The sequence below is a fragment of the Tachypleus tridentatus genome, chromosome 8 (genome assembly GCF_004210375.1).
Source record: "Tachypleus tridentatus isolate NWPU-2018 chromosome 8, ASM421037v1, whole genome shotgun sequence".
NCBI classification, from domain to species: Eukaryota; Metazoa; Arthropoda; class Merostomata; order Xiphosura; family Limulidae; genus Tachypleus; species Tachypleus tridentatus.
The window spans coordinates 117,273,354-117,288,601 of NC_134832.1; the positions used below are offsets into that span (position 1 = coordinate 117,273,354).

Below are 15,248 nucleotides of genomic sequence, written 5' to 3' on the forward strand. Positions count from 1 at the left end.
ATTGTAAGTTTTCCACCTGGAAAGCACACAAGATGGTCTTATGGAATACCTCATCTCAAAAGAATTTGTCATTACAGAATTTTTTTAATTTTTATTAGTCAACAGGTAGCAAGTGCAAGTGTGGAAGGAGCCATACCTGATCAAAAAACACCTGCAGCTGTATCAGATCAAAATAAAAAAGGCAAAAGGGTCCCTAAAAAATGTGGAGAAATAAATAATATTGCTGAGGTCACCTTTTGAAAAACAATTACTTCAGAATTTCATTTTGTAAAATAAAAAAAGACAAATTCAAGACCCACAAAGGCATGTGTAATAAAGAAAAAAAAAAAGAGGAATCATATAAAGTGTAGATAAAACTAAAGCCATTTAACACTGAAGAGAGACCCACAGTAAACACATAATTGTAACATTCTGCCATCAAGAAAAGTGAAGAGGAAGTAATAATGTGAAACTTGTATACAGATCTGGGATAGGGGCCACACTGACATAAGTAGAGACAATTACAAGATTTAACTTGCTTTGGGCAATATAGTGGGGTATAAATGCTGAAACATGTGAGGTAAGATTCATACTAATGTCTACATGGGCAGAGAAGAGAAGCTTGCATTGGAATAAAGCTACAGTGTGAGTCAATAAAAAATAAAACAGTCTTAACTTTGAGAGAAGGATATTATGAATCTGAAATTTATAACTTATTTCTAATAATTACCAATCCTCTACTGGTAAGTTGACTGTAATTTCCATCCAGTGTCTCTGGGCCTCATAATCCCCAAACATTGGTGGTTTACCAGCACCTGAATACAAAAAAAAAAAATTATCTCACCAAGCTTTGATTAATATAAGAGAAATCAGATTATGTCTGCTTTGTCAATAAAGTAAGTAGTGTATTACTGTGCTAATTAGTTTCAATTACCTTTACATCCATACACAAACTGAAGTTACTTGATCTTTACTGTACTTCAATTCTTGCATCAAAACAACTGTTCACTAAATTTATGTTGAACTTCATCATTACTCATGACATCACAAATCACTCAGTTCCATGTTAGTTTGAGGCAGAAAATTATTAATAAACATTCCACCAATCATGTTTATATGTGATGCATGACAATTGTCTTGAAGTATAAGCAAAAACTTTCCATAATGCTACTACAAGTGTAACATTGTATAAAAAACACCTCCTACTTTTAGCTTTTTTTTTTTAAGTGTGCAAGAGTAAAGTTCTATAGTGATAAATGTTATATGAAAAGTATGGTACAAAATCCTACCACATAAATTTAATTCCTTCTACTGTCACTCAACTAGTAAACAATTACAAAAGAAAGAAAAAATTCATTCTAAATTCTACAGGGTATTCGGAAAGTCACTGTGCAGTTATGACTTGATGACTTGAAAGCAGTGATAACAGCATTCATTCAGTCTATTTCAAGCCAGCAACTGATAGCAGTGTTTAGAAACAAAATAAGAAGGATCTAGGCCTGTATTGATGCCAACAGGGGCCACTTTCAACATTGTTTATAATTGTCATTCATAGTTACCTCCTGTATTCTATACTGAAACATGTCTGTTAATAAATATACAAGTGCACAGTGACTTTCCAAACACCCTGTATAAGTATTGAGTTTATTAAATGTAAAAGAAAACTATTTAATAATATAATTAAAATGTTTCATAAATCACAGTTTAAATTATTGAATAGATTTTTTTTTTTAAATCTAACAGTTATCAGGATAACATGCACATTATCCACATCGATAAAATTTGATCTACAGAAGTTAGTATACAAGTAAACACCTGAGAACATTCTGTTGAGATAAGAACACAAACATAACAGTCTGTGTTCTAGAATGTAACAGCTTATTTCTAGTCATTAAAAGCATTACAAGCTGGTTTATACACACAAACAAACCCATAGTCTAATAAGATCACCCTGAATCTATGAAAACATCATTAAAACCACAAATAGTGGCCTTTCGGCATGAATCCTTGTACATGGCAAAAGCATCTCCTGAAGAAGGTTCTGTCTTTTCAATTTACCTCTTCTAGGATCTGAACATTCACTGTGCATGGTGACACATGAATAGGAGGAGAGGATACTGAAAGTTGAGTGGTCCTAACCCTAACACACTGCTTTGGCACCGAATTCTTGTAAATGGATGCCTCCCCCAAGAGTCAATCAGCTGGTTCAGATAGGCTACGGTCAACCAAGTGAAGGTGTTGTGGACATTATGTTTGATGCTAATGTTTGGGTATAATGATCACAAAACCCTGGTATTGCTGCAGTGTCCTTGTTTGGCAATGTAGTGCATTTCTCCTAGGATTCCATGGTGGGTGGGGTCAGTTGGAACCAAATTATTCTCCTTTTATAATGGATCACCCTATCTAAAAAATTAATAAAAACATAGCTAACAGGTAAATGATCATGCCTTGCAACTAACCAACGATCTTCAACTCCTCTTGATCCTGAACTTTGTTTAGATCATTTTCTGATCTTTCATTCCTTGTTCAAGATTCTGAAGGGATCAGATGAGCTTGCTGGTACTCCAAAGTCAGTTAAGAAGCTATGAACTGAGTACATTTTGGTGGAAACATCTACTTCAAAACACAGTAAATTTTGCTTGAATTCAAATGTGATTGTGGATATATCTATTGATATTACTCCCTGCACTATTTTGAATTCCTCATGAGGAGTTATGTTTGAGAAGGATTTGACTAACATCTTCAAATCAAAGATCCTTGCTGGGTTCTCCAGCCAAGGAGTCTCTACAGTGCAATTGTCTCCACTCAAAAGAACAGAATTATGCTACCTACCAATGTAGTAATTTTCACAGTTACATTGCCATGTTTACCTGCCGCTGTCAAGGCAGGATATTTAAACTTCAAGGTATAGCCATATATTCCCAACCCTCTCAGATGTTTCTGGTATCAGCAGTTCAGCCATTCAGAGGCATCTTGTCATAATTCTGTGATGTGTGATCACTGTGGTGGCAAAGACCACAATGCCTACAAATGTGAACTAGACCTTTACTGTGTTAATGGTATGAATATTTTACCCTTCTTACTACTGATCTTGCCCTAAGTTGGTGGAGGAAAAAAAGATAAAAAGAGGTTAACAACATTTTGTCCTCATCTCCATCTCTGTGCCTACCATTCCTTCAAGTGACTGCCTGGGTCCACTTCCTTTAGCCCCATTTGCTCAAGTCCATTTTCTTTAGCTCCAAGATGCAGATTCATTACTTATTCATACTCTCAAACACTTGTTTCTCTGTCTACCAAGAGAGTGTGTGTTTTCTTATAGCAAAGCCACATCAGGCTATCTGCTGAGCCAACTGAGGGGAATCGAACCCCTGATTTTAGCATTGTAAATCTATCAACATACAGCTGTACTAATGGGGCTACCAACAGAGACTTGTTTGCTCAACCAAAGGCAGGATCTATGAAGGTCAACAGACCTCTTCTAAAACAAAAAATAAAAATAAATGAAATGGTGTTGTCATATACTGAAGGATTTTCCACCCAGTTCTCCTTCACCTAACTAAAAGTGGCCTCCTGACACAGAACTTTTGAGGTATCCATTTTAATATTGATGACATTAAGGCCTTGATTGATTCCTATCATCTTTTCTGTACTTCTTTACAGGAAACATTCAAAAAAACCTACCAAACAGTCTCATTTGGATGGTTTTCTTTATATCAAAATGACATGTTGTATAATGAATGAGTACCTGGAGGAGTGGCACTGCTGGTTAACCAGCACATACCTATGCTGTCTTTGCCACTTGATACCACCTTGGATGCCATAACCATCTGCATTTCCTTGACTTTTATCATCACTGTTTGTTCTCTTAATCTGTCTCCTGGTGAGACTTATGATTAATCAGACCTTTATGTTCTCACTGAAAAGTTGCTGTCTCACCTTTTAATTCTGGGAGACTTTAATGGACATAATCCCTCTGGGGTGGTGCTGCTATCGATGGGAGGGATCGTTCCATAGAACATATGCTCTTAGATCACAACCTTAATATCTTCAATACTGATTTTTACACTTATTTTCATGCACTTGGTCTTTTACTGCCATCATTTTCTGAAATGCTGCCCTTTACTTGGAGGGTTGATAGTGACTCACAGGGCAGTGATCATTTCTTATCATTCTGCATGAGATTAGCCATTATTGATGCCACCTGACCTGTGTGCCTCAGTGGAAGCTGAATAAAGCCAACTGGCACTCTTTCACTACTCTCTCAAAACTTGATTCTGCCATTGTATGTAAGTCATCAGTAGATGATTGGGTGGAAGCAGAGACTAGATGCATCATCCATGCAGCTGCTCAATCTATTCTTAAGACCTTTACATATTTTCTACAGTATTTTCATCTATGGAGGAGTCCTGTCTGCCTTCCAATGGTACACCTCTCTTTCAAATCATACTGTTCTTCAGTGGACCTATGCCCATGCTAGGCATATCATGCATCAATGCCAAATGGAATCTTGGAATAAGTTCACAATTAGTATCCTTTCTACCACCAGTTCCAAAATCATGTGACAAGTTTCAGAAGATCAATGGGAGGTATGCCTTTCCATCTTGCTCTCCAATGAAAAGTAAGTTGATGATATGCAGAACACTGCTGATACTTTCAATAAGAGATTTTCACATGCATCCAGCACTTCTGTTTTCTCCTCTACTTTCTTGACCATCAAGTCATAGGCAGAACAATTACATCTTTCTTTTTGGGTTGATCATCTCAATGACTATAATTGCCCTTTTATGCTGGTGGAATTCAATCTTGATATTCTTCAGTCTCGCAGTACATCAGTTGGACCTGATAACATTCACTACAAGATGCTGCTCCATCTCTCTCTCAATTCTTCTGGTTGTTTATAATTGGATTTGGCAAGAAAGTGTTTTTCCTCATGCTTGGCACCAGGATAGTGTCCTCCCTTACTAAGCCTGTAAAGCAGGGGTGTGCAACATTTTTCGTCGGTGGGCCATATAACCAACTTCATCAATCAAGCAGGGCCACTTAAAAAACAAGCTTATTCGTGTACATGCACAATAAATTAAAAAAAATTCTCAAAATGCAAGCAATAATATTTTATATTTTTGCATGAGTGATCATTTTAGTGCAACACTTGAAATTTAGAGTCCTTGCAGAGCTTGTCAATATCAGCTTTGACAGAAGTGGTTGCCACTCTTAACTGACTGGTCAAATGTTCATCAGTCAGCTGACTTCTACATTTGGTTTTGATGAGCTTCATTTTGGAGAAAAATTGCTCACAGCAGTAGGTGCTACCAAAAAAGGGAGGCAATTCTTTGTGCATGACGGGACAAATTGGGAAACTTTTCCCGTACACAGAGTTTGTAAAAGTCTAGCAAACTGTTTTCAGAGAATTTCCTTTTAGTGTCCATGTCAGCCTGCAGTTCAATGAGTTCCATTTGGCAATCATCAGGACTGTCTTCCACTGCCAAATCAAAGGTTGAGCGAACAATTTCAATCTAATTTCAGTTTGTCTGAAATCTGGAAATCTGTTTGCAAACTCATCACGCAGCTTTTGTACATTGGTTCCATATTTGGTGCAATCCAGATTAGGAAATTCCAGTTTCCTGGTTGCAAGACATGTAAAATGGGTCAATATGGCTCTTCTCAACTGAACCTGGAAAAGTTCCAATTTCTTCTCAAAAGCCCAAATATGCTCAAACAACTTATTCACAAGTTGACTTTTCCTTGTAGTTTTAAGTTTAAATCAGACAGATGCTGTGTAATGTCTGTGAGGAATGCTAAGTCATTCAGCCAGTTCTCATTGCTCAAGAAGTCCACATTCTGGCGTTTGCTCTCCATGAAGAACTTAATCTCCTCTCGCAGATTCCAGAATCTCTTCAAAGTAGCAGCTCTACTAAGCCAACGTACAGCAGAGAAGTACAAAACATCTGAATACTCACTGTCCAGCTCATCTAAAAAAAGTTTTAAATTGTCGATGATTTAATCCTCGTGTTCGAATATAATTTACGCATTGGACGACATTTTCATGACTTCTGCAAAATCCAGAACTTTGGTGCACAAGCTCTCTTGGTGAATAATGCAATGGCTTACAACTTCGTCTTGTGCTCCAATTGCAGTTAGAAATTTCTTGGTGAATCCATTTGTCCTACCTGTCATGGAAGGAGCACCATCTGTTGTAACACCACATAATTTATAAGGATTCAGTTCAAACTTTTCTACAACCTTAAGCACTTGTTCACAAATATCCTGTCCTGTGGTTGTGGAGGAAAGGCTTGCCATATCTAAAACTCTTGAAAACATCAAAGCCTGCAGTAACAGCTCTGATGAAAATGACAAGTTGGGATGTGTCATTGATATCAGTGCTTTCATCCAAAGCCAGACTGAAAGCTTCACACAATTCAATCTCTCTTTCAAAGTTTCTTTGATGTCCTCTGAAAGATCTTTTGTCCCGTGAGACAGTAAAGCGGGAAAGGCTAGTTTGCTCCACCAAATATTTTTCTCTGGACATGCATATTCTGTGAATATTGTTAAACAATTTTAATAAATTCTCCATCACTGAAAGGCTTTCCTTTTCTGCCATACATTCACAAAGCTTAAAACTCAGTTTTGTCACCAGTTCTGAATTTTTCTTGAAAGTGGTAAAAACACCTTGTTGCTTTTCAATGGATGTTTTAAATGTTCAATTTTGTCCTTTGTGCCTGACCAACAATTTCATCAAACTGGGAGGAGTGCTTAGTTGCGTAATGTCGCTTAATATTGTACTCTTTCATGACTGCAATTGTAGTTTGACAGACGAGACAGACAACACCTTGATTATGTGGGACAACAAGATATTTTGTGCACCATTCACTGTTGAATAACCTTCCCTCAATTTTTCGTTTCTTAACTGCTGACATTTTACTAGCCCTGAAATCAAAACAAAAATTATTCTCACGAAAATAGCAAAGTAGAAAAAAACATAGAATTTATTTACACATGGAACCTCTTATGGACAGAAACACGTTTCTAAATTGGCATCCCGATCATAGCCTTTCGGTACTTAAATTAATTGAGAATAGCAAAATACAGTGTGACCTCGCCTATTCGCGGTTCGCCATTCGCGGGTTATGCGCGAACTGCGTTTCTGTAGGTCACAGAGACTGAAAGGGCTTTTCGAGGAGATTTCTGTTGTATTTACTCAATCAAGCCGTTTTATCAATTGTCGTCTTCACCAAACAAGATTGGACTGCTATTGGCTGACTGCCTCAGCTTCCCAACAACGCAAACGGCAAAGCACAGCCCGGTAACGCACGGTACAATTTAGTGAAATACATAACAGTATGCAATATTGCTACATTATTACTGCATCAATGAGTATAAGTATCATTAGTGTTTGGGAAGCATTTCATATAGTATATAATCGCATACATATACGTTTTAAAACTGCGTCCAATATTCGCGGTTTTCGCTATTCGCGGGAGGGTAAAGAACGTAACCCCGCGAATAACGAGGTCACACTGTACATAGAATCAGATGCATCTGAAAGCAAAAATTTTAATAAATTCAGTAAAGTCACAACAATATGCTAAATAATAATCAATTTACCTTCAATCTCTTGTAGTAACTGTAAAAAGGTAATAAAATTTTCACCAATAATGAATGACGGACAGCAGAGGTTAGGGAAAATTGTCGCCAGCGGGCGAAGGCGAGGTTCAGGACATGACGTTGAGTCGTAGACAATAGTGCTAGTGCACGTCACCTATTCATGCCCTAAGGAGGCCGACCAATCGAATTCGGCCTGCTCCTCTCTAGCAAAGATAATTTTAGACGTTTGTCGAGTCGAAGCCTGGGAATCCCGTAGGATCGATGCTTTTAAAAATATTCCATTTGCGTTGGATTACAGATCAGGCCACATGGTTAGATTACAACAACTAGGGCCACACTAAATGGCTTGGCGGGCCGGGTTGTGTCCCGCGGGCCGCCTGTTGCACACCCCTGCTGTAAAGGATCCCAAGATTCCTTCTATCATCCAGTTTCTTTGATGTCTCCTGAAAGGTCTTAGGAAGGATGTTTCATGCTCATTTAGTTTGGATCCACAAATCAAACAACCTTCTCTCATCCATACAATGTGGGTTCCATTGACAGTGCTCCACCATGAACCACCTTTTTTTGACTTAAAACATCAATCGAGGAAGCCTTCCTCAATAGGGAACAACCTATTTCTGCTTCTTTGGCCTTAAGAAGACTTGCAACACTATGTGGAAATACTGCATTTTATGGGACCTCCACTCCTCTGAGTTTTGTGGCCAATTACATAATTGTATGCAGAATTGTTTATAGAACAGGCAATTCCATGTCCATGTGGTGTTTTACTTCTTTCCATTATTTTCTACAGTAACTTGGAGTCCCTCAGGGCTGTGTCTTGAGTGTCACACTTTTCAGTATCAATATTAATTCAATCACTACACAACTTCCTCCTACTATTGCAAATGAGCTCTATGTCAATTATTTCCACATCTTGAATTGCTGATTGAACATTAAGTTTATTGACCAACAGCTTCAGACTACCCTCAATTTATATAGGTGGTTCAAAATCAGATGACTGTGGGATCCACCATGGTTTGTTGTGGCTTGGTTTCTACAGTTTGTGTGTTCACTGCCAAGTTGTTACCATTTCTCTTTCCCTGAATCAGAAGAAGATATGCAGTACACCAATTATACTATTTACCAACTCTCTTAGCTCTCTCATGGCCATGGAATTACCTAGCATTATTTCTCATCCTGTTTTAATCAATTTTCAAAAATGACTAGCCTATTTTTCTCTGGATACCAGGCCATGCTAGCATTCGTGGGAACAATCTTGCTGACACCAAAGCTAAGTCCATCTGCTCTGGTCCCATCACAGCCATGCCTATTCTGCATGTGGACTATAGTGCTGTATTATAGGCTCAGCTTTGTACCAGTTGGCAGTCTGTATGGAGTGAGCAACATCATAAAAGCTTTTTCAGATCAAACTTTGTTCTTTGGCCATCTTATTTCCTTTACAATCAAAAGAAAGTTGTTCTAACCAGGCTACGTATTTGGCACAGATTTTAACTTATCAATTTATCTGGTACTGATCCATTAATGTGTGGGCTTTATGACACTCAAGTTACAATAGCCCACATTTTGCTGTTGTTACAATGGTGATCAATGACACAATTTTAGACATTTTTCTATAGGTTTACCCCTGATGTTAAAAGTGTGTCATTGATGGTAGTAACAATTTAATTTTGTTTTAATTTTTTTATGAGCCATTGGCCTTTTTAATTCTATTTATCAAACTTTTGGTCATTATTTCATTTTAACTCTATTTTTACTTTACTCTTACATTTTTTACCAGTTGTTTGGTGCAGATAGCTTAGATGCTTTGCACCAATAAATGCCATAAAACCACCTAATCAAACAATTCCTCCCTAAAAATAGGGTATAAAAATAAGTACTGTATTTATGTTAACATTTATATGCAAAAAGAAATGTCAATCATTTTTAACATTATAGTCACAACAGAAACGTACACTGAATATAGTCTTGAAATCTTTCGATACTAGTAGTTCATTTTTTATTGCACTTAACAAATTTTTGCCAATAACAGCCTGTAATGAAACTGAAAGTCAGACAACAAGCGAAGATTTCTTTCATTAGACATCCTCCCCTTGATGCACCAGCAACACATGTTGTAATATATAGATTAAAAGGTCTGTGTGTAAACTAAATTGAACAGCCTTGTTTGGTAGTTTCTGTGTGTTTCAGGGACAGTGATTTTTGTGAGCAGCCTGTAACAGCAATATCTAGTTGTCTCCATATAATTTACATAACCCAATAAATCTGTTCGTCCAGTAACCGGAACAGCCGTTCTTGTCTGTAGTTAATGTATGATTTTACCAAAGAATATGGCTTTATTGAAATATTTCAAAAAGCAAAGGAAATCTGGTGATGAGAGTTTAGAATTGAATACAGAAAGTGATATTAGTAAAGACAATAGTTGTACAAAAATAAAGGAACTCTGTAGTGAAGATGTTAGGACTGAGAAGGATAAAAAAACGAGGAAAAAGCAGGCACCACCTCGATTATCAGTGGTCATAGTGAGGCCATTCCTGCCACCTCAACAGCAAGATCAAGCAGGCAGGGGGTAACCCAATGCCTTTGGCAGAACACAATAAAAAGTATAACCCGGAGAAACAATCTTGGAGTTACCAGCTGAAATGGGAAAAAGAATTCCCTTGGTTAGAGTTTGATCAAGAAACTAATGAAATGTTTTGCAAGGCATGCAAAGGCCACAAAAATGTGTGCCAGGGACATAGTGTATTTGTAAAAAGTACCAGTAATTTTCTTCTATAACTGATCAAAGCCTATAATACAAGTGGAAGGCATGCTGCCAATGCTGAAGTGAACCCATAGGTTCAACCAATGGGTTTATGCATGAGAAATGTACATGCTCATCAGCTTGAGAAACTGGAAAAACTTTTCACTAATGCCTATTACTTAGTAGTAACAGAACAGCCATTTTCTTGTTTTGGGCCTTTATGTGAATTACAGAAAATAAATGGAGTGTAGCGAGGAGACATACATAAATGACAAATCAGCAAAGAACTTTATCACATGTATTAATGACATCATGATGCAAGATCTGTGTGCAGACCATAATAATGCTGCAGTGTTTTCCTTCATGTCAGAGGGATCTACAGACACTGGAGTAATTGAAGAAATTGTATTTGTTAAGGCAGGAAATGTTGTTGCAAAATTTTTGGACTTGGAGGCCCCACCCAATGGTACTACCAAAGGATTAAAAACAGAAACTGAAAAAGCATTTGAGACAGTTGGTGTGGAGGACTGGAAAAGATAGGAAACCAGTACAGGTACTGATGGTGCTTCCATTAATACTGGAGCAGAAAATGGACCAATTGCACTTCTTAATAGAGATGGATCCAAAAGACTGGCCTTTCAATGAACCTCAAGAAACTCTTGCTGTGTTTGAGGTGTATCAAATTAACACTGTGATAGCTCATTTCAAACAGCCTCTTCAGGTTGTAGGCTATGATAATGCTACAGCATTACATGAGTGCCTTGACTTAAAGGTGTTCTCTCAGAGGCAAGACAATGTTCAAGGCATGAACCTTTACCACTTCTGGAATTGAATTTTTCATCAATCTCCAACATATTCCCAAATTTGTGTCTTTTGGCACAAATCATTCTCACACTGCCAATGAACACAGCATGTTGTGAAAGAGGATTTTCCACTATCAAGAAAATCAAGCATGACTGTAAAGTCAGTCTGGATTCAGTCATGCTATCCATGCTTATGAGCATAGTAATAGATGGTCCAACATTGGTTGAGTTTAACTCAAGGGGAGCAGTGAAGTACTGGTGGATTCAATCTCGTCATACCAGGAGGCCTGATTACTTTGATGACTTAGTCTATCTACTACTTACCAGTGTACTTACCAGAGTAACTGTTTACAGGTGTTACTCAGTACTAGTCCACTTTCAGACTACTTGTAGTCTATCTAGTCTAGTCTACCAGGATAATTATATAATCATTTTATGTGGAGTAACTACAAACAACTGAAACTTTCAATGTTTTTATTGAGTATTGTTGTATTTTGAAGTGTTCAGTTTTACAGATATTTAAATGCTTATTATGTTATACTTGTTTTATTACTGAAGTCAGTTACTGAAATGGTATCTCTGTCTGTTGTTAGTCTGTTGCAGTTTTTATTTGGAACAGTGACTCCTAAAGTACAGGGAAGCAAATATTTCACAAAGGTTACCCTCAGGACAAGTGGTCAAAAAGGTTAGCATTGAGCCCTGATTGTCCTTTCTCCATTAAAGTTCCTTGCATAATTATTCACAAAAAATGAGATGCATAAAGAGATGTATCCAGTTGTGCAAGGTACTTCATTTCTAGTTAACACAGATATTGCTTACTCTCTAAGTTAGAGTGGTAATTTTTAATTATTGAATGTATACATACAAATCACACTCTTATTTAAAATACAAACTGTAAATTTAATACACTGTCATTGTCCGAACCATTTTCATCAGTAAAATTACTGCACACAGTCTTTTGCCATAGCGACATCAAAGATATGATATTGAGTAAATTATTGTCAGAATATAATTTACTTACTATCAATAATATGATATAAAACAACAATCCTCATTCGTTACTTTTTGACATTCTGTTGGTTCAATTTGAGCAAATGTAGTTGCGTGTCAATGAATTCATTAACTAGTCTGCAACATTAAGTACACTGTATATGCTCCTTTCGATTGTTTCAATGGCTTAGCACAATTTTATATGATTTTAAAGTTTTACATGCAAGTTTTTAAATATCAAATGGCTTTTGATCCAATGAAACCAGTCAAAGTAGAGCATAGAAAGAGCTAACATCTGATGATGTTTCACTGGTCCTTATTGGTTAAAACAAATCAAACCAACATGCTGGTTTTAGTTTTAACCTTTTCTCACTGGTTACTGATAAATGCCAGATGATAGCTTTAGCAGTAATTTTGATGCTTTTTAAAGCCAATCCCAACCAGTACAACATACCTTTTAATTTATCATGACAATTCAGTGTGTGCTAATAATGTATATTTTCCACTTATTGTTTGTTATACAATTATTTGTTTTTTATTTATGCAAGCATTATATGTTCAAAACTGTGATTCTGTATTTGCACGCTTCTATCGCCAAGAACCAGAATTATTTATATACTTAATTCTCTTTAGAAAAGTATTACACATAGCTGCAGGATCATCAATTATCTGAAATAAATAGCGAGATCTTAATATATTCTCTGAACAATGTATGTTTAAAAGGATATGCCAGTTCTTTGATGATATTATCACCTTTACAAAAATTTTTAATAATGTGTTAAGTTACAAGAAAATAATGCAAGGAAATAATAATTAAATTTTTTCCATATTTTAATGTTAACACATTAATATTTCACTAAGGGTGAATTAAATCCTATAAAATACAGTGATTCTAAACAAAGTACTGTTCATTTTCCAATTCAAGTGATCATAATGCAAGATCATCTGTAATCATCTGAAAGCTGGAGTGCTTCTTTATACTTGTTATTTATAATAATATAATATTCTCAATGTAACACTTTTGAAAAATTTTACATGAAATAACAAATTAAATAGACATTTAAATAAGTTCATATTTTTTCAATTCTAATTTCATACATCTTTTCTAATTCATGCACTTTTGTATGTCAAATTAGGTATTTACATACTTTTTGCATTTACTTCTAATTGTCATAAATTATAATACAAGAAACAAAAAAAATTGTGTAATTTCAAATTTACATAAGACTATGAGTATCACTTCTACCTTACTTATCTATTATAAATTACAATTAATGCGAGTCTTCCTTATGTGAATACTAATACTAAAATTGAAGTGACAAATCTGTTTACTTTCAAGTTTCATACCACGCCTGAAATTAGGCCTAATTTTATCTAGTAATATAATTCAGTTTATTTTGATTTAAACTATCTTTTAAATAATGCCAGAAAAATACAAACAAACGCACCAGAATAAGGATAAAGTGAAACACACCATCGAAGAAACAACGCTAGCAAAACTCCAAAATAGAGCGCATCGTCCACTACACTTTCTACTAACCCCATCTTAAAACACGGCCACCTAATGTGAAAAGGATAAACCAAATAATTTAACCAATATTTAGCTGATGAATTAAATAAATAGAAGTAAAATCGATTTTAAAGCCAATTGTTATTTTTATATAAATCAAATAGTTACTTCTATTAAGCAGAGATGTAGCTTCAGCAAACACACTTCCACTTACGAAAATATAATATTTTTAACCCCAAGATATCGAGGTAACATCATCAGTAGCATAAATAGATAAAATAATATAGTACTAAGAGGCCTGGCATGGCTAAGCGCGTAAGGCGTGCGACTCGTAATTCGCGGGTTCGCGCCCGAGTCGCGCTAAACATGCTCGCCCTCCCAGCCGTGGGGGCGTATAATGTGACGGTCAATCCCACTATTCGTTGGTAAAAGAGTAGCCCAAGAGTTGGCGGTGGGTGGTGATGACTAGCTGCCTTCCCTCTAGTCTTACACTGCTAAATTAGGGACGGCTAGCACAGATAGCCCTCGAGTAGCTTTGTGCGAAATTCAAAAAACAAACAAACAGACAAATAGTATTAAGAATCTTTATTTATGCCTCCGACAAAATGCCGTTACAAGCCTAAGTAGTGTCATTGAAGTATAATTTCTAATTCCTTTTCATATTTTATATTATTTTTATTATGACAATAGACTTTTAAATTCGTATCAAATGATCCAAGATCCATTTTTTTAAATGTGCGATTATTTTTTAATTAAAAGAGCCAATATATCAGTTACATCAAGAGACATAGCGGTTTTGCATGTTTCTGGAATTTCACGCAAAATTACTCGAGAGCCATTTGTGTTACCCATACTTAATTTAGAAGTGTCAGATTAGAGAAAAGGCAATTACACAACAACACCCACTATCAACACTCGGGCTACGCTACTTTGTTGTCAAATAAAAGTTTGGTTGACCTCATAACGTTCAAATGGCTGAAGAAGCGACCATGTTCAACAACAAGATTTGAACTCCGTACCTGCCAGTAGAGTGCCCTAACCACCAAAGAAATTATCGGATGGGCTGAAATCTTAAAAGACTGAATGGTTTCCTGTTGTCCGTTTGTTATGTTGTAAGAAAGAATAAAAACTAATATATAAAATTTGTAATGTTTTAAAGTAAAAACCTAGTCCTAGAAAATGTAGTAGAAACTATTTGTATTTATAGTCAACTAAAAAATTACAAAGGTGTTTTAATGTCTTTAAATAATGATTTCAAAAAGTCAATTAAAAACTAAGCATTGAAGAAAGGCTTTTCTCGACAACAAAGTTTTTTGTTTGTTTCTTTTTCTTTCACTGATCTGTTGCTGTAGTGGGTTTAGGGGATTGGAGAAAACTTGAACAAAAACATTTAAAATACTATTTATTATTCACTGATTTCTAGACTTGAAAATGGTCAAACTACTCAAAGTGAATAACAAGCATCAAAGACAAGATAATATATGTGTGTATATACATGTCCTTTTAAAACAAAATGCAGTAAAACATTATAGTTATTTTTTTTTTATAATCTGAACGTTATTTTCTTTTCTATTTTATTACAGTCCATAAATATGTTCTGGTAAACAAATTTAGTTGTTATCCA

At 35.8% G+C, this 15,248-nt stretch overlaps 1 protein-coding gene across 2 annotated transcripts in view; it reads right to left on the reverse strand.

The window, feature by feature from the left end:
- The window catches only part of gny (ALG6 alpha-1,3-glucosyltransferase garnysstan), a 69,249-nt gene extending 55,543 nt beyond the window's left edge, over positions 1 to 13,706 (reverse strand). Inside the window, exons 1-2 of one of the 2 annotated variants that reach the window (XM_076451088.1) lie at positions 13,563 to 13,706; positions 710 to 794 (exon numbers count right to left, since the gene is read on the reverse strand). In XM_076451088.1, coding sequence (XP_076307203.1) covers positions 710 to 794; positions 13,563 to 13,659 — 182 coding nt within the window. In that variant the 5' untranslated portion in view covers positions 13,660 to 13,706. The remainder of the gene's footprint in view (positions 1 to 709; positions 795 to 13,562) is intronic. The other variant, XM_076451089.1, reaches the window with a different exon arrangement.
- Positions 13,707 to 15,248: the final 1,542 nt, after the last annotated feature.